The 18647-nt window shown below is 47.8% G+C and overlaps 1 protein-coding gene across 1 annotated transcript; it reads right to left on the bottom strand.

Moving 5' to 3' along the window:
- Window positions 1-1166: 1166 nt before the first annotated feature.
- LOC144175336 (solute carrier organic anion transporter family member 4C1-like) lies at window positions 1167-17904 on the bottom strand. The gene is made up of 6 exons (XM_077704416.1): window positions 17713-17904; window positions 15003-15204; window positions 11413-11569; window positions 7134-7395; window positions 4939-5033; window positions 1167-1442 (listed from the first exon to the last, which is right to left on the bottom strand). Exons 1-6 carry the CDS (start codon window positions 17798-17800, stop codon window positions 1167-1169), a joined length of 1080 nt encoding a protein of 359 aa, XP_077560542.1. The 5' UTR covers window positions 17801-17904.
- Between the last annotated feature and the right edge of the window lie 743 nt (window positions 17905-18647).

The raw sequence follows: 18647 nt of genomic DNA, 5'->3' as shown, positions 1-18647 counted from the left end.
CTCCGGATTAATTTCGACCACCTGGGGATCTTTAACGTGCGCCGAAATCTCGAACACACGGGCGTTTTTGCTTTTCGCCTCCATCAGAAAAGCGGCCGCCAAGGCCTGGAATCGAACCCGCGACCTCGTGCTCAACGTATCGGGAGGACTGGTAAGCACAATGGGCTGAAATGGGGAGTAAAATTGGCCGCGTCTCTGCTTGCATCGCTGCTATATCGTCGGTGTACGGTAGTCTGCTGCCGCCCTGCAACGTAACTTTTCTCTCTCTCTCTCCCGCCCACCCTTCTTTCCACCTCATCTTCCTCCTCCCATGCTGAATGCAGTGGAGGCATGCGCAATTTTCCCGCGTTTGTACGGCGCGCACGCCATCTGTTGGGACCTTTGTTGGAGAGCCCAGCCCGAGGTTGGCTTGCGGCTCCATATGGAATTGGAACAGCAAAAATATGTGAAGCACGCGAGCACACAAACGTCGAACAAAAAAGCATATGAAACGCGCTCATACCGTAAACGACGCAGAAAATTTGGTGACGGACGGACAGACAGACGAAGACTAAGTTGCCCAAACCATAGGCCCAAACAAGGTTGTCTTTGAAGATGTTGGGCGCACTGTCACTGAGCGACTGTGTAGGATGCGTGAAACGTATTGTTGCGTGGTGGGAGAATAGATGAGGCGAGCCGTGATTAGATATGATGAACGACTTATTTATATTAAGTATTCTCTTATCACGGCAATTATCACGGCCAGCAACCACAATAACGCTCCCTTAAACACGGAAGCCATCTCTCGGTCACATTCTGGGAAAATGAACATCCCCGGAAGCGATTTTTTAAACCTACAGTTCGTCTGCCAATTTTACTTGGACATGCACATATTTTATTTTGATAGTTGGTGCACTAAACAGACTGACGGACTTTGGAGTTGCGCATGAAGCGCTTTAACAAACCCGTCAATATTCTGCCAGTTTTCCATTTGTGGCCACCTCCGTTACTAAACCCTTCCCTTACGAAGCAAGCCATCTTGAACGCCAGCCAACCTGTCATTTCTAACGACAAAAAAAAAAAAAAACTCCATTCCTCTTGCGTTTTCTCATATTTGTATATTCAAGTCAAATCTCGTTTTAGTTGTCGTTGGCCACGCGTCTCCATCTTGGTGCGGCATCGCGTGGTCAACCCTTTTCCACCGCGGGCTCCTTGGCAGCATGGCCATCCGGTACGTCTTCGTCCCTCTTGGCAACGCCTGTAGCTTTAGCCTTGCCCGTGGCTTCAGCCTTGCCGGTTTCGGCAATGTCCGGTTCCGCCACCTCGGCCCCTCCGGCGTTGCCAGATCCGACGGGCCCCGGTTCCACGGTCTGGGCACCTTCAGCGGGCGCTGCCGGGACCGCATCGTTGGTCAATTCAGAGTTAACGCTCAATTCCACGGGAGGCTCTATTTCCTGGCCACCCTGCAAAGAGCGTCACAGTAGACTGGCGGGAACTACAAACACACATCCTTAACTTCCTGCATATGACACACCTAACGATATATTCACCAACATGTCCACACTGCAACGAACATCCCACACTGTACTACACCACCTGAGCGTGCCAGAAGACACCAGCAGCCCCCCTTATTCGCAATTCGCACCCCAGCCCGCGAGGCCGCGCTGACCGGCTCGGACCCGGATGACCAGCGACACTTACTTAAAAGGACAGCAGCTGCCGAAGGAAGCGCAGAAGAATGTGGACCTCTCCCGTTTCGAGAACGAACCTCCTTTCTATTGAAATAAAGTCGCAGCACCCCCACGCGCGCTGATGTTTAGTACGGCGATATTGCGCACAAGCCCGCGGCCAATTAAGAGCTATTTCGACGCACGTAATAATGTCAACTTCGGATTTAATGCGCTGAAGATGCACCTCGGAATGTGCGCCTGGCCGTAGTGGAGGGCCACGGAGTAATCAACGTGAGCCGACCTCGTAGGCACGGGTGTTATTGCTGCTTTTGCTTCGACAAGAAATACAGTCGATATAATCCGTTAATCTGTTAGGTACAGAACGCGATATAAGCTTCCCTCGTGGCAAGAATTCGCCCGCATGTACACCCAAGAGCAGAAGTTTGCGGACCACGAAAGCAGCAATTTTGAGTCATCTCTCTGCCGCACGGCATCCCGGAGTACTACGTGCGGTATTTTTCATTAGTTCAGTATTTATACGACATTTCCCATGCATTCGAAAGTTTGCTCGGCTGCTATAGGAAGAGAAATAACCTAAAATTGTCCTTTTTATGGACCGTAAACTTTTGATTGTGGCTGTACAGTCGCCAAAAGTGTTAACACAGAAGCGGGCGCAAGCCTGTGCACAGAGCGGCAACGTACGGTAGTCACCGGGACACAATCGGCGGCCCATAATTGGCACTTGCGAGGCTGACCAGCTGCATTTGAACCCCAGCTCATGCGCACGACATCGCTGGTTAGCCCGTGCACTATCGTGCGCTGCCGCTTTGTGAATAAGCCAACCGCACGTTCTTCATTGTTGTTAACACTTCTGAGGACTGTATGTCATGACGCATCGACATCGTCGCCATCCCAATGACTCAGCTACTTTTCGCCAACAAGGGGATGACTTCTGCTCACTCAAGCGAGGATCAGGACACGGACAAGTTTAGAACAACATGTCTGGTTGGTGTCGCATTTCAAAAGGGACTACAGTAGACTCTCGTTAAAGAGAATTCGGTGGTGGCGAATTTCACGGTTAAGACCAACAATACTTTAGCTCTCTTGCAAGAGAGCTAAAGTATTGTTACATGTAACGTGCACGTATTGTTTCATGTAACATGTAAGTATTGTTACATGTAACATGCACGTTACATGTAACGTGCACAATGCAAAACAACGTCCGATTAAGCAGAATTGCTGATAATACGGACACATTTTCACGGTGCCATTGAGTTCGGCTTAACGGGAGTTTACTGTACTTCTTGCAAAAGAAGGGACAGGGAACAAGACAGCACAAACTGACGGTGAACAAGACATTACAGTTGGAAATATACTCCTGTCCTATATTCTACGCTGTCTTGTCTGTTACGCACAGTTTTCTCTTTTGAAGAAGCGATATTTCTTAAAAGAGGCTGTGGAAGATACACTGCAGTGCAGCGTAACGTTATGTCATTGTTTCTTTCAGGAGATTGATCATGATCGCCCTCTTCAGAAGGAACGACGGCGTGTCTCATCCTTCCGCTCCCATGATGGAGCGACTGAGCATGTGTGCACGTGCGCAGGCGCTGCGTGTAGATTTGTGTGTGTACATGCGTCTGCATGCGTCGGATATACCCACAGCGTGTCTTCGTTTACATGTTCTGGTCAATTCCTTCCAAAGAGGAATTACCCTGAGCTCGATCGCTTTAAAGTCACACCATCTCCTGCGGGATTCTATTGCTGGCCTCACCGTATTCAGCAGCACATTCTGCCAAACGTATCCAAATTATATAGTAGACTAAACTTCACGTTACCATGAACCCTACAATCTAAGCAAGATCTGTTCTTAGTATTCAAAATAAGCGTATATTTCTATCCTTAGCTTCATATACTCCGACTGTCTCCATGCCAAGATCCCACTTGAATACGGCACACCATTCTTTTAGTAAAGACGATGTAACGAGAATAGACGACGTCCCAGTTTTATCGTCGTTTTATGTGGATGAATTATTCAGGTATGTTTACCTGTGATGGATCCAACTGCTGTATCAGACGAACTGCTTGACGGATAACTTTGGTTCACTTCGAATACGGGTGTTTTCTCCCGCATGGGTAAGTAAAACCGTTACGGACTGCTCCGATTTCAACTGACTGCTAACATTTTGCGCAAACAGTACCGAGGTGCTAACGTCATCACACCATTGAAATGTTAATAAGCAATAGAAACGCGTTCTCTAATTTGCGAGTAACGATGGCATCTCTCCCCGCAGAATAAAGGCTGAGAGGGATACGAGAAGGCGGTACTTTGGTTTGAAACATAACAAGCTCAATGTCTTTATAAATGGTTCCAGGAGAGGTACAGGAAATTTCAGGCTCCCTCGCCCCTAAAGCCGACAGCAATGTAGGGCATTGAGTTTCATACTAATATATACTAGAAGGAAATCTGCCGCTGCAGTCGCGGGCCGCCGTGGGCGGCGCCATTGCCGCTAGCGAAGTTCTTCGCCTATACTTGACTTAGCTAGCCTAATGGCTTCTTTTTTGTCTCGAAGACAAAATCAACAAAAGAGGGTGACATTTTTTTCTTGTTCATCGTACATGAAGATTCTAAATAATTACTGACAGATTAATTTTTTGGAGGTTTAATTTTATAATAACGAAACAAATTTCTTAAACCTTACAGTAATATTGTTGCTTTTTGCAGCCAGAGCCAACTTTTCAGCCTGTGCATGAGCCATGCCAACGACAAGTGGAACATGCCTGCCCGGTACATGACCGCACGCTCTCTGAAGCGCGGCTCCCCCAGTCAGTGGCGCCAGATTTCCCTCTAGTATATATTAGTAAGAAACTATGGTGTAGGGGCGTATTAAGCCTCCTTCCTGTAATTTTTCGCAGAGCACTAACAGTTCATTTCCAGAATTTCAGGCCGCAACTAGATCTACTGTAGGGACCCCGCACAGAGGTTGGCTAGAGAGCGCCACTGCTTCAAAGGGTTTCTCACTGGTGGATTATGTCCATACGCTGCCACTGTCAAGGTGTGAGTCGCTTGACCTTCTTTTTGCCCTTTGCAAGCTGGATTGTAGCGCAGCAGTGCTCTTCACTGCAGCACACCACCTTGCGTATTGCACTGCTGCGCGCAAGATAGCGAGAAAGGCATACGAACCGCCCACCAAGCGCTGATAGAAGCGCAGAAGAAGAAGAGTATGGAGGCCGACTTTACGGTGATCATTAGACCGAACAGGTTCGTTCCCATTAAAGCGTTCTCGTATACGGCGCAGGCCCCGGAGCTACCGCTGCACGACATCTTCCAGATCGCGCAGCTGCGGTCGATCAGGTACCCGAATATCATCGGACCGGGAATGGTGCCTGCGGGGAAGGCAGAGAAAGAAAGGGAGCCATATCAGCCCCTCACTTCATCATCGTGCAATTCAGAGGGAGGCGTTGCGCTGCTGACCACGAGGTTGCAGGTTCGATTCCCAGCCACGGCGGCCGCTTTTCTGATGGAGGCGAAAAGCAAAAACGCCCGTGTGCACGAGATTTCGGCGCTATTTAAAGATCCCCAGGTGGTCAAAATTAATCCGTAGTCCTCCACTACGGCACGCCTCATCGCCTGCGTTTCGTCGACGCGTTAAACCCTTCAATCAATCAATCAATCAATCAATCAATCAATCAATCAATCAATCAATCAATCAATCAATCAATCAATCAATCAATCAATCAATCAATCAATCAATCCAGAGGGCAATATTTTAGGTTGTGGCGTCATAGCGTTATCAAGATCCGATAATACATAATATCAGCGTAAGAAACCACATTGTAATCTAGTAATTTGATCGTTATTCAAGACCGCCCTGTGAAGCACAGGTTACACATGACGCATACAGACGTCCTAAAACCTGCCACCAATTTGTGCTCATTTTTCTTTCCTCCATAACGAGCTGACGACTCACTAGATTCGCTCAGGGCTTAGTCTGTAGTTGCCACGTCGCGGTGAACGTGCGCCTCTTCGCGGTGCGCCTCTTCGCGCCCTAATTTTTGAAAGTAGCCAACATGCTCCATAGCCTCGGTGGAAAGTACTCCCGGGACCGTTTAAAGGGGCCATAAAGAGTCATCAGAAAGGCTGCCTTGTCCCGATGTAAACTGTACCAATTTTATCGAAAATATAAACAGCTAATTGAAATACCAAAGAAAAATTTCACGCATCTCCACGAAGTGAATCACGACGAGTGGGCGAGGCGCTGGGGATCGTTCCTACCGTAAATCACCCGTGGCATTGGCCACTCGCGCATGTAAATGAGTGACAACGCGTGTGTACAGTATATACAATTCCAAAGCAATCCAATCCGATACAATTCAATTTATTCCAATACAATCCCATCTAATTCATTTCAATCCAATCCAATCCAATACAATCCAATGTACCTCGCGCATGCGCAACACTGTGTAAACGTACGCCAAGCCCCGGACAAAGCGAGTAAGGTGTTTCGCCCCTAACAGCTAGTGGCGGCTGACGACTTCCCAGCGACTTTCCGGCTAGCTCTCTATGACGTCACGGAATCTTGTTTGTGCGATTGGAGCCGCCGACCCTAGCCATTGCCAAGAAGCATGAATAAGCGATTACTCTACCTCATTTGATCGTATCACTTGGATTCTCGCGCGCAGTTAGCACTCTAATAACTATTTTTAGTGATGTCCCCTATTACGTCACTCCTGTTCGTATTACGTCACTGTGGCGCGAAATTTGAATGCTTTTCAATATGTCATGCATTTTTTTCGTACAAAACGCCTTTCGTGGCTGGAATGGAGCTGACTGAGTTACCAATGACTAGTTCAAGTTTATTCAAGTTTAATCACTTTCCAATTGTGGAAAGTGAAGCAAGAGCTATAGCCTACGGCCTGTCTGAGGCTCGTGCTTCAAGGGGCAATTCAGCAGTACAACAATCAACAGCAATAAACACAAGAACATTCAATTTCATACACACAAAAATACACTCGAGGCGTGAGTAGGGTGGCGGGAGTGGGGATGAATACACATATTCACGGGCTCTCCGGTACAGCTGTAGAATACTTAAATACAACAAAAAATAGTTTGTAGCTTACAAACACACAACTTATTGTTAAAGGTACATCTTATATACATACAGTAAACATATAATATGATAATACAGTTGCAGACGAAAAATAGCAATAACAGGCTGATTAACAGTATTCCATACAAAGTTCTAGCTGCAGTTTTTAAATGAATTTGTTAGACAACCATCTCCTACAATCATAGTTTTCCTCAGTTCTATTTAGGAGCCATGGTATCTGGAAATCAGTATGTTTACCGTAATTAGTACGGATCTGTGGTGTGAGACTGACGACGCGGGCTGAGTTCCTTTAAATCAAAGTATTCCTGACCACTTTAAATTTTTTTCTTCATAGTGACGCGTATACATGGCAGTGCTCGCAATAACCGCTCCGTACCGAACAACCTGACGGCGACGTAGTTGACGCCAATGCCGGTGGACTTGATGTCCTCGTCGAGCGAGCGCAGCATAGCCGTGAGCGCCGGCACGATGAGGAGGAAGGTGAAGAAGAGCGCCACGAACATGGCGGCCGCGTACACCACCACGAGGCCGCAGTCAGTGACGCAGGGGTCGCGCTGGGCCATGTACGAGAAGCTGCCGCCGCCCTCCAACTGCACCGTGCTCGTCGGCCCGTGTACACACGTGCAGTGGCTGTAGTACTGAGCACACAAGAAAGACAGTTCGCGTGTTAAAGGGGTCCTGTAACAGGGCCCCTTTAAGACGGCAGCGGAATTTTTTAACAAGAAAGTGTTTTATTCCCAGATACACGAAGATTTGACATACGTCATATCCGTCACGGAAGTGACGCCAGTACAACAAAGCAAGTGGCCTGCAAAGGGTGCACCCCTGTACACAGGGTCTTGTTGCGGGGAAGCAACCTTTAGTACTAAAGAGTACGTTATACTTAGGGTTATTCGTTTTCGGGTTTTATATTTTAACACGAAAGTGTTTTATGCCGGGATGCACCAAGATTTCACTGACGTCCCATCCGTCACGGAAATGACGCCAGTACACCATTGCTGAAGCGACCCCCCAGCAGGTGTCACTCACCATGCACACTCACAAGACAGCCACCGACTCTCAATTCATGCTCAGCTGCAGATTTCGCTGCACATTTCACTTTCGTTTTTTGCCTATTCCTATGACAGAATAATCAACCAGTTTTTTTTCTTCTTCAGATTATGCATGAACACATGAGCCAAGCATTACTCATCCGCGCACACTGAGTAGTTGCGCATTTCATTTTTTTTTTTTTCAGAACTACAACACAATGTACTAACGCATTAACAAAGGGCTAAACTTTCACTTTGCTTAAAATTTCCGTGCGCTCCAAATAGACAGTTCACTCGCAGAAGAAGAAAGCATATGTTTGAAGAGCCGTCTGAGTGACCACGCTTAAACGAATTTGCTACTTCTTTTCTACTTGGCTAGAACTATCATTTCTCCAGTGATAGATGGCCCATGTCGCAAAATGAATGCGCCATCAATCCATGGAGAGAGCGCCAGGGGAACAGAGAAGGGCAGGGCGCGTGCGGGAAACGGTGACGTCATGCCGAACTGGCAGTGGTGGCGCTGCCTTCGCGCAAGCAGGCTTTGCTTCGTAATTGGCTTGGCTTGTATCGTTTTAGCGGATGTGACAATACGTAAATTGCAAAACTCGACGACAAGATTGTTTCTACAGGTATGAAATAAAAACGCGCCGTAGCAGTAAAATAAGGCGCATTTCTTCTGTTTTCTGTTTGCTTTTGTAGCTGGAGGTTCAGGTGGACAATATCTTCTGCGATCATCTGCGATTTTGGATGGGTCAAGCCAGCTGTTACAAAATACCTTTTAAATTTCGCAATACCTCCCGAAGGCTCAAGTTAAGCGTTTTATTATTCGTTTAAAAAAAAACTATCACAAGAGTTCATAAATGTTGTATACAAACGACAAAACATTAGCCCCGCGGTGAGCTCCACCGAAACTTCGCCTGGGAGCGTCGGTCAGCTATGGATTAACCACGATGCAAATGTTTTGTATGCATACAACACTTAAGGACTGTTCCCATAATTTATACTTTAAAAGAATTATAAGACATCACAATGTGCCTTAGTGATGTACTGTCAAAGTTAAAAGTATTTTGAAACTGCGGAATTGGCCCTTCCAAATCGCTGGCGACCGCAGACAATGTTCATCCGAACCTCCAGCTACAAAAGCAAACAGAAAGCGAAACAAACGCGCGTTATTTTAACGCTACGGCGTGTTTTTATTTTCTATCTAGGTAATTAAAAAGTTGTCGTCAATTTTGCTTCACTTTACGTATTTTCCCATTCACTAAGACGTTACAAGCCAGCATAAAAATTACGACGCAAAGCCGAAGGCTATACTGTTCCCTCCCCCCATGGCGATACAGACGGCCCTCCGGCTATTTGCATTGATGCCGGCGCCAGTTTCCCCTCTAGTATATGTCAGAAAGTCTATGGCCTGTCGTATCCGTCCACCAGCGTACTACAGTCAAACCCGTTTATAGCGAACTGCAATATGCACCGCGATTAGTTCGATATATCCAATAGTTCGATATAGCCGAACCCGCCTATAACGAGCGTATTGTTACGAGTTGGCAATCCGCGGGAGCCCCCCGCCCATTCCGCAACTCCGCCATCCCCGTATGCAGGAACGAACGCAGTACAGTAGCCATTACCATATCAAAATAATCCATTTATTGCAAGTAATAGAGCTACTTTCCGCCTTAACTGTCCACGTTGCAAAAAAAAACCTGGTGATTTTTGTTTTCACTTTCGTTTTGGCGGTTTCAACTAGCATAGCATTCTCTAGACGAAACACTATTTGCGCCAGTTCGAGACCGCGTCCTCGAAAATCGAAGAAGCATTGGCGGAGCAGATCGACTGCCGAAAGAGCTTCATTATAAGCGTTGGACGGATGTCACTCGCGACATCATAAGGAACGTTGGCGAGCTCTTCCCATAGTTCACCGATGCTGCTGTATTGGTCCGGACTCGCTGACTGGGCGGGTTCCATCGCGAGTCCCGCACATCGGAAACAGTTACGGAAAGTATTGGGCGTCCCGTCGCTCCGTGCGAGGCGCAATGTCTCAGTCGCGGCTCTTTCTCCGTGGTCGCGGCCAATCCACATCTCAATCGCCGCTCCGAGATCATGCATTTCGGCGGCCATTCTAGGCGCCCAGAGTTCGATATATCGGATGTTAACTTCGTTATAAGGAATATGTTTCCCATGTATTTCCGTAACTGAAATATTTTTGTTCGATATATAGCATAATTCGCTCTATCCGGGTTCGCTATAGCCGGGTTTGACTGTACTATAAAATTGAAGTGTGCCACCCTTTCAAGGTTGAGTAGATGGCAAAAGAGGGCGGAATGGGATTGGCTGCGACGGTCGGTCAATACTGGCGGACAACGTAAGATGCTAGGGGTAGCTAATGTCACTGCTAAAGCGAACCAAAGTGACCGCTGAGTGAGTTAGACCGCCAAGCATGGTTGGCACTAGCGTCACTAAATAAGCTACGGTTAAGAATACCGCCACTCCGTGCGCGCACCCGGAAGCGTCTGGCGGTCATTTTGTTTCTGGCTTGCAGTGTTGCCATCTCTCCCAACGAAACCGCCGCCGGTTGTGACGGGCAGAGTGCGAACGGCCGCTCTAGCGTCCGCGCAGCAGAGAGGGAGAGAGAGGAGAGACGATATCACGTGGCGCCGACCGACCGATGAAAATCCTGGCGCCCCATAACAATGAGAGGAAAGAGGTCCGATACTCTAAAAGTATTCATTTAGTGATGCTAGTTGGCACGTTTGGCACGGGCGTGCGAGGAATGCCGTGGTGCGGGTAATCTGTATTGGGAGCGAGGCTTGCGCACCGAGCCGAGCCTCAATTTCGCAAGGGATAGGGATGAGATGCTTGCGCATTCTTAAAGATCCAACGATAGGTCTGTTCCTTTTTGTGCTCATTTAGGGCCCGCCCGGTTATAAGTCAGTCATCCGTTTCTGTAACAGAACCTGTAACAGAACCACCTGTAACAGAAAAAAAAAGTATTTTGTGCCTATAAGCTTTTTGTGCCTGCCATAAGCAGCGCTAGTATTAAATCAAGAGTGTAAAACATGGGTATATTAGTCCTTTTTGGTAAGATGACATGTCATCACCCCGCTACAAAGGGGAAACCAATATCGATCATCATCATCTAAACTGAGGCGAGGTTTCCGTCCGTGGAGTCTTGCCAGCCTTTCTCTGCAACTCTGGATCCAGCAGTAATGGGGAATGCAATCTGGTAGCGTCTTCCGGGCTTGTTCGCTCGAAAACAGTGCAGACTTCTTGACTTCTTGGCGTAAATTGATTTTGGGCAAAAATGTTTATAAAGTTACAGAACTGATTGATTTTGATTGATTCTGGGCTTTAACGTGCCGAAACTGCGCAGGTTATGAGGCTTGCCGTAGTGGAGGGCTCAAGAATAATTTTGACCACCTGGTGGACCTTTAACATGCGCCGATATCTCGAGCACCTATTACGACGCCCACTTCTCGTCACATGTCCGAAGCGCGCAATTCCACAATAAGGTGGCGGGCCTTTTTTCCAGTCAGCCAACCAGTTAGCCAGCCAGTCATTCAGTCAAATAACTGGTCAAGGAACTGGACGCTCTAAGCCACAGACAAAGAAAAAAAATCTCCTTACCTTTGTCCTATGGACGCGCTCAACGTTGGAGCAGCCGGCAATGCAGGGCGAGTAGTAGGTGAAGTTGTCGGTTCCGCAGACGGGGTCGTACACAGCACCGGAGCAATTGCAGTGGGCGTTGCAGCTATGCTCGAGGTCACCGAAGGTGATCTTCAGGCTGCACGCCCCAAACCAAAATATCACGCGCCGCGCGAACTGCGCGACCTGGTCAATGTTCATGTTAAGCAGAGAAGCCCGAAAGCACACTCGCTGTGCTTTCTAAAAGGCTCAAATCTCGCTTTTAAAGCTCGTTTCCTTTTTTCTCCCCGCTGGGAAACGGTCCCAGCGGTCGGAGCTTCGTAAATCCGTTTAAATACGTTTTGCGGCATGGCAAGAAGAGAAGAAAGCTTGGCACGGCGCGGCGTGGTACTACAGAGGAATTTTTGGCCACCTGTGGATTCATAACGCGCGCCGAAATTATCCACACACGGGCGTTTGGGTTTTTTCCTCGCTTCGGAAAACGGTGGAGTGCATTCGGCAGGCATTCTCAGATAAAGAATGGCAGCCTACCATTGTCCCTGAAGAAAAAAGTGGATGACAGCTGAATCTTACCGGTACTCACTGACGGGGAAGAAACTTGCAGGCTCACTAAGAGGGTTCAACTCAAATTGAGGGCGACTCAGCGAGCAATGGAACGGAAGATGATAGGTGCAACATTAAGGCACAAGAGGAGAGCGGAGTAGGTCAGGGAACAAACGCGTGTTAAGGACATATTAGTAGAAATTAAGAAGGAGAAATGGACGTGGGCAGGGCATGTAATGCGAAAACAAGATAACCGTTGGTCATTAAGGGTAACAGAGTGGGTCCCTAAAGAAGGCAAGCGTGGCAGGGGGCGGCAGAAAGTTAGATGGGCAGATGAGATCAAGACGTTTTCGGGGATACATTGGTCGCAGTTAGCACAGGACCGGGATAATTGAAGATCCACGGGAGAAGCCTTTGCCCTGCAGTGGGCTTAGGCTGATGATGATGCTGAGTATGATGATGACGAGTATGAGTATGATGATGATGTTAAATGGTCACTGCGGCCGGGATTGAACCGCCGTCCTTGGGCTTAACCGCAGGCATTGGCCACTGAGCCACTTCGGCGGGTACATGCGCGTCCCCAGGATTTTGCCTTGAGTGGGGCAAACCCGTTGAATAGCGGGGGGAGAGGGAGCGGGCGGCAAGTGCTGGTGTGGCTTGAGGGGGGCAAGTGCCCCTTTGGCACCCCCCTGCTGACTCCCATGGGCCGGTGTGTTTGTGCTCCAAGTAGAGCGCTGGGCTTGTCTCCCCGTCTATTCTGTGCGCTTCACTATTTCTTTATTATTTATAATAATTTATATTATTTATAATTATTTATAACCCAAAATAGTCAAACAGGAATTAAAAATGCATTTCTGGGTAGCTTTTGCGCTAGACTTCTAGTCAATCGCAAACACTACCGATAGCACATAACAAAACAGACATCGACGTGGTATTTTCTTGGAACGTCCCCTCCGTATCCTTCTTGAACCATCAGTATAGCCCAGGATCAGCTAATTCATCGCGTAATTTCCGACTGATCATAATTACTGTAGTACACGCTTTAGCCCCACCTAGGCCAAACTAAGAACTGTCTAGTAAAATCGTTGATTTGGGCTACAGTTAATTACAGTTGCGAAGCATTATTACTTAGCCGCACGACAGAACAGGACAGAAGAACGCAGGACAAGCGCTAGATCTAGCGCTAGTCCTGTGTTCCTATTAAAGGGGCTATGCAGACACAATACAAGTTTGTTTTATTCGAAAGAATTAGTGCTTTATAGGGCCTTAAGCGCTTGTTTGGCAGAAAACGATGCTTTATTCACTGAGAAATTAAATATTTCAAGTCAAAATTTTAATTCTCCCGCTAAATCGTGTGCTTTCGTGACGTCGACAATGACGTATTAAGAGCAGGGCCTAAAAACTACATAAAGCCTGCTGTCCAGGGCTGCTCCCACCTCACAGGCGTCCGTTTGGTTATCTAGTTTATCGCCCACTTTTATAGATGGCGCTGCAATACTGCTGAAGGTGAGGCCCCTATTTCAGGGGCCTTCTCTGAAGGGCCAGCGTTCGCACTTTGCTTCTGGCCGGATTTCTACACCTGCCATATTTTTATTACGGTTCATACTAATCGTTTCCTGAAACTTAAGCTGTGACTCGACAAACGTGGTCACGTAAGCGGCCGTGCCCCTTTTGCCAGTTGGTCAGTGTTGCTTCAGACAATTCCAGCGCGTCCAACGGCTGTGTTAACTGTGTCAGCCGGCAAAGTGACGGACTAACTGCTTTGGTGTTTACGTGTTTGTTCGTAACTTTAATTGTTCACCCCACAATTCTTACTTCTATAAAAAGAATGTGCCCTACATTTAAGCGCAAATAGCTAGTTCGGCAAGCTTATAAGCCCTGCCTAAGTTGCGTTTGGTTTTGCCGGCCTCAGCCAATCGCACAGCAGTGCTTATGACATAATAGGTTCTGTTGCGGGAAATGAGGTAGAGGGACGCATGACCATTCAAGTTTTTCCAAATTATTTAGCTTATTTGACCGAAGGTTACGTTCAAATTCGTGCCAGTATGTTTCTAACGAGGCAATCTTTCGAATGAACCAAACTTGTGCTTTGTCTGCATGACCCCTTTAACGTCACACAATAACGCCTCACAAAACGAGAAGTACTAGTGGTCAACTAGTTCTTTTAGCTGTTTAATCTTGAGCTTGGTCCGGTGGCGTTAGCAAAAAAATACCAAGAAAAAAAAAACACCGCCAGCGGGAGGCGCCCGGCACGACCTTTGCACAGCTGCGTAGATGAAACCAAGCCTCGCTCGCTATGACGTCACTGCGCCGACGCGTCAACACACAGCGCCTCGTGACTCTGCGCCGAGCACATCGCTTACACAAAACATGGGTCGGCCGACGAAGCACTGTATGCAACTCCCGAAGAAGAACATATGACATATGGCTACGAACCAACCCCGAGTATCGCGCCGAAGTCGCCGCGCCTTAAAAGGGACCCTGCAACACTTCTTTTCAACTTTTTTGAAATCTTAAATGCTTGCAGAACGTAGTCACCCAACACACCCAGTACTTAGATTAGGGGGTCGCAAAGTACCTCAGCCAAAAATTACTGCTCGATAACTTGGGAACTCGCTCAAAATATTTTTCTCTCTTTCCCTGTCTTGACGTTCTTCGACGGCCCGAATTACGTCACTGGGGCCATGCAGCGGCTGCTGGTCGGTTTTCCCTCAGTTGATAGCAACTTTAAAAATAAAGTCGCAAAAACAAAGCATAAACGGAAGGCGTATCTGGTGCGACGAGCAAATCACGCAGTGCCGCTCCGAGCAGGCGATAACTGCAGCTTTCGCAGTGCTTCCAGACGCGAAGGAAAGAGCGAAAGCGTATATCGAAAGTGTTGCAGGGTCCCTTTACGGGCAGCGAAGAGCGGAAGATCCCGAGTACCGCGCTCGTGACGTGGGTCGACCCCCAGGCTCCACTGTTTCCCCAGCCTTGCGCCAATTGCTGCGCCAGTTTCTTTCTTCTATTAGGCTGAAGTCGGAGCTCACGCAGTGACGTCCGTCGTGGTATAGTTGGCGAGCGCAGCGTGGCTGGTCTCGCAGGAGTGTGTGAAGACGAACAGCGTGAACCAGGGCACGATGGACAGGATGGTGCAGTAGCGCATGATGGTAGACGACCGGACGCTGAGCTTGGTGATCACATACCCGCCCAGTAGGGTCCCGCCACACGCACTCGGCACCGACACGGCGCCTGCCAAAGCAAGGAAGGGCAACGAGGCAGCTGCTACAGTGTACTAGAAGCTAAGGTGGCGGGGGAAAAAACCAACGGATTGCGCGGGTCCCATTTGCGATGAAAAAATTGTATGGAGAGCAGGCGTTCCCCAGAGAACGATGACGGTGATGATTAGAGGCCCTCCCTTTGTATCGGGACGTCGGTTGTCACCAACCGACTTGCCTTTCTTATTCTACTTATTTGCCCTACCCTTAAAGGAGCCATGAAGAGAAAATACAACTTCGCGTAATTTGAAAGAACTAGGATTCAGTATCTCACTCAGCTCCATCACAGTCCCAGAAGGTGTTTTTTAACGAAAAAAAAAAGCAAGAAATATTAAAAAACTTTCAAATTTTGCGCCACAGTGACGTGTTATGAGCAAGAATGACGTCATACGGGCCAACAATAAAACATAATTTTCAGTGCTTTAACTGCACGTTAGCATTCAAGTGATGCGGTCAAATGGAACTAGAGGCCCCATTACAGACGTCCAGTCATGTGTCGTCACCACAGGTCAGTTAGGCGGCCACCAATCGCACAAACAAGGTCCCGTGTCGTCATAGAAAAGTTGCGGGAAATTGGCTAGGGGGTCGCGACTGCTTCACACGTTTTCTTTAATATCTCAGTTATAGGTTCGAAGATTGCGATGATATTGGTATCATCGTTATCGGGAATAAGCAGTCTTTCTAATAAACCCAACTTGCATTTTGTCTTCATGGCTCCTTTAACTAACCTAATGGGCTAGCAACCCTACCCCCGGTTTTAAACTCCCATCGCTTCCCCCCCCCTTCCTGCCCTTGCATTATTGTAGAAATGCAGGGCGTTACACGGTTCGCCATTTTCCGTAATTATTTTATATTTTGGTTACTCTTCTAGTTTTCAGAATTTCATGCGACCAATTATCTCCATTTACGCCGTTATAGCGATTACAGGTGGAACTTCCGCGATATCTGCATTTTTGTGAAAATGCAGGGCGTTACACGGTCCTGGCTGTGGGGGTACTAGGCAAAGAATGCTACGCATTAAAAATGTGCTGCGAAGGCAGACTGAGCTCAATGTCTGCCAGCCGGTCGTAGCGGGCCAATTTTCTTTAGGCAGCGTTCTCTAGGAGCACTGAGTACCGAACATTCGCGCAGGAGGTGTAGCGCGCTCCACAGGGCACCGGCACCACATTTCTGGCAGTTAGGAGTGCTGTACGGGTTTCCACGCCCGAAGGAGTAGTGAGCCGTACTATAGTCGTAACGGCCGTGCCCGTTCATATACGCCTCAGCTGCAATGTTGCACAACGGCTGCATCCGGAGGCAACGGGTTGGGGTCTTCGGGAACTTTTTTTTTTTTTTTGCTTAATGGCCTTCCGCTCGGCCTTCGCCTAAGCAGCACCGTCGTCTGTGTCGATGTCGGCCTCAGCATCTGAATCAGCGGATTCTGAACAGTCTTGCTCTGGGTGAATACGAAGTCGCTCCCGCGCGGTCCTGTTGGACTCTTCATTGCCTTCAATCCCTTCATGTACAGGGACCCATCAGATTTAATGTTGCAGGTCACTCTGTTGGCATTCAGCAATGTATTTCTTGATTCTGCGGACAGTGCGGACACACTGCTGATTTTCATCGGAGAAGCCGGCATTGTGGACTGCTCCTATAGCTGCCTTTCTTTTTCTGTTCTCACCACTCTATCCCATTTCCGACCATTGACCGAGGCCTCGGGTCATGTCAAGGTAACTTCTCTCCCTCTTTTTATTCTCAATAAACGTGTGTGCATTCATTCTCAATGTCTGCCGACCTTTTCACAGCACTTGTTACTGGAACTATGAAACGGAGATGGAATTTCAGTGATTAAAAGAACAATGCTAATTGTGACCCGGGAATTCGTGACCCGCTGATTCGGGACTTTGCTGTCTTGTAAAGAACTATTTCCTGACTAAACGATAGTTTCTGAGTAATACTCGTAGTAGAATTATAAGGAGAAACATTGTAAGCAATAGCATCATTATCGTCAGAAGCGCAAATATGATGACCAATGCCTTTCACCAAGCAATTACTGATGCTGGTGATCAATATAATTTCGTGTGTAAAAGAAGATGATTTTTAAATGTTTGGTTTTAACTGTGGGATCCAAACCAAAAAATATTCATCAGTTACTGTGTCTGTTGACTTTATGAGTGAAGAATACAAGGGGACAAGGTTTATAAAACTGTTCGTGTGGCTTCGGTTAAAGCGCAAATGAAGTTGAACTAATGGCGGCCCCAGAGGGCGTCCAAGCTGGCGGATTTTCTCATTCTTAACCAACTCTAGATTACAACCTTACAATTTATTTTGTATTCTGTACAGTGTTCGACTTCCCAGCCAATTGGCACCACTGGCTCCTCAGCAAGTGTTTGACCTCAACGTTCCGGCTAAACACAAAGGGTATGTTTGGCGAACGTCACGTGGCTTCTAGTTGCGCAGTAAACATTTCTGATAATAAAGCCATGTACATGCCGTCACGTACCTAGAAGAGTGGATGCCTTGGTAGGTGAAATGCCGAACATAGAAATGAAGATCTTCGTCGCGAAGCCAACCAGTCCAGACGCGAGCATGGCTGAAAGGAAGACTGTACTTAAGTATATCAGCGGTCTTTAGTTGAAGAAAGTGGTGATGGCCGAACAAAGGTTTACTTGAAAAAGGTAAAAAGACGTTTCGGCTTCCATACGGAAGCCTTGTTCACTGCGCGGAAAGGCGCGAAGATAGAAGCTTTTAAGAAGTGCGTCGAAGTAATCCCCCAAGGCATCTTGCATACGTAGGCGGGAGATTGCCTGCGTTGTGGTTCAGGGTTTTTTCTGTAGTTTGAATCATCAGCGACTCGAGATATCGGCGTGACAGCCATTTCTTTTCTCTGGCGATAACTGACGCTTCGTCCCAGCCTATTTTGTGTGTCGTGGCTTCCACGTGTTCCACAAGCGCATTCTAAGTTGCCGCTCTTCTTGCTTTTCACGTCGTTCTTGTGTTCGCGCAATCTCCTTTCGAACTTGCCGCTCTCGCCAATGTAGCAATAGTGGCAGTCTGCGCAGGGAATTCTGTACACCACCCCGGGGAACTTCTCTTTCTTGATTCCGTCCTTGACAGCCACCAGCTCGTGTCTCAGCCTCCGCGCGGGGACGTGAGCGACGTGCACATCGTACGAGCGCAGAACCCTAGCCAAAGACTCGTTCACGCCTGTGGCGAATACTTCAACGCACTTAAAAGCTGCGAGCTTCGCGCCTTTCTGCTTAGGGAACAAGGCTTCCGTAGGGAAGACGAAACGTCGTTTTACCTTTCTTAAATAAACATTTGTTCGGCGATCACCAGTTTCTTCAACTATAAATATTTTACCCGACCAGACGAGATTTCGTCAAACCTTAGATTTCATATCAGGGGTTTGTTTGCACAGTGCACACGTCAATAGTA

This window comes from Haemaphysalis longicornis, unplaced genomic scaffold (genome assembly GCF_048455015.1).
Source record: "Haemaphysalis longicornis isolate Haplotype H1 unplaced genomic scaffold, Haemaphysalis longicornis Haplotype H1 scaffold_3, whole genome shotgun sequence".
In the NCBI taxonomy this organism is placed as follows: Eukaryota; Metazoa; Arthropoda; class Arachnida; order Ixodida; family Ixodidae; genus Haemaphysalis; species Haemaphysalis longicornis.
Note: the sequence above shows the minus strand (reverse complement) of the source record. Positions and strands in the feature narration are given on the sequence as shown.

Bases quoted from the DNA above. Each gene is read 5' to 3' on its own strand.
- LOC144175336 (XM_077704416.1), bottom strand. From the start codon at position 17,800: ATGCTCGCGTCTGGACTGGTTGGCTTCGCGACGAAGATCTTCATTTCT. The intron at 5,034-7,133 runs GTACGGAGCGGT...CCTTCCCCGCAG, and splicing joins CGTCGCCGTCAGGTTGTTCG to GCACCATTCCCGGTCCGATG. The intron at 1,443-4,938 runs GTATACGAGAAC...CGCTCTTTGCAG, and splicing joins GTAGCTCCGGGGCCTGCGCC to GGTGGCCAGGAAATAGAGCC.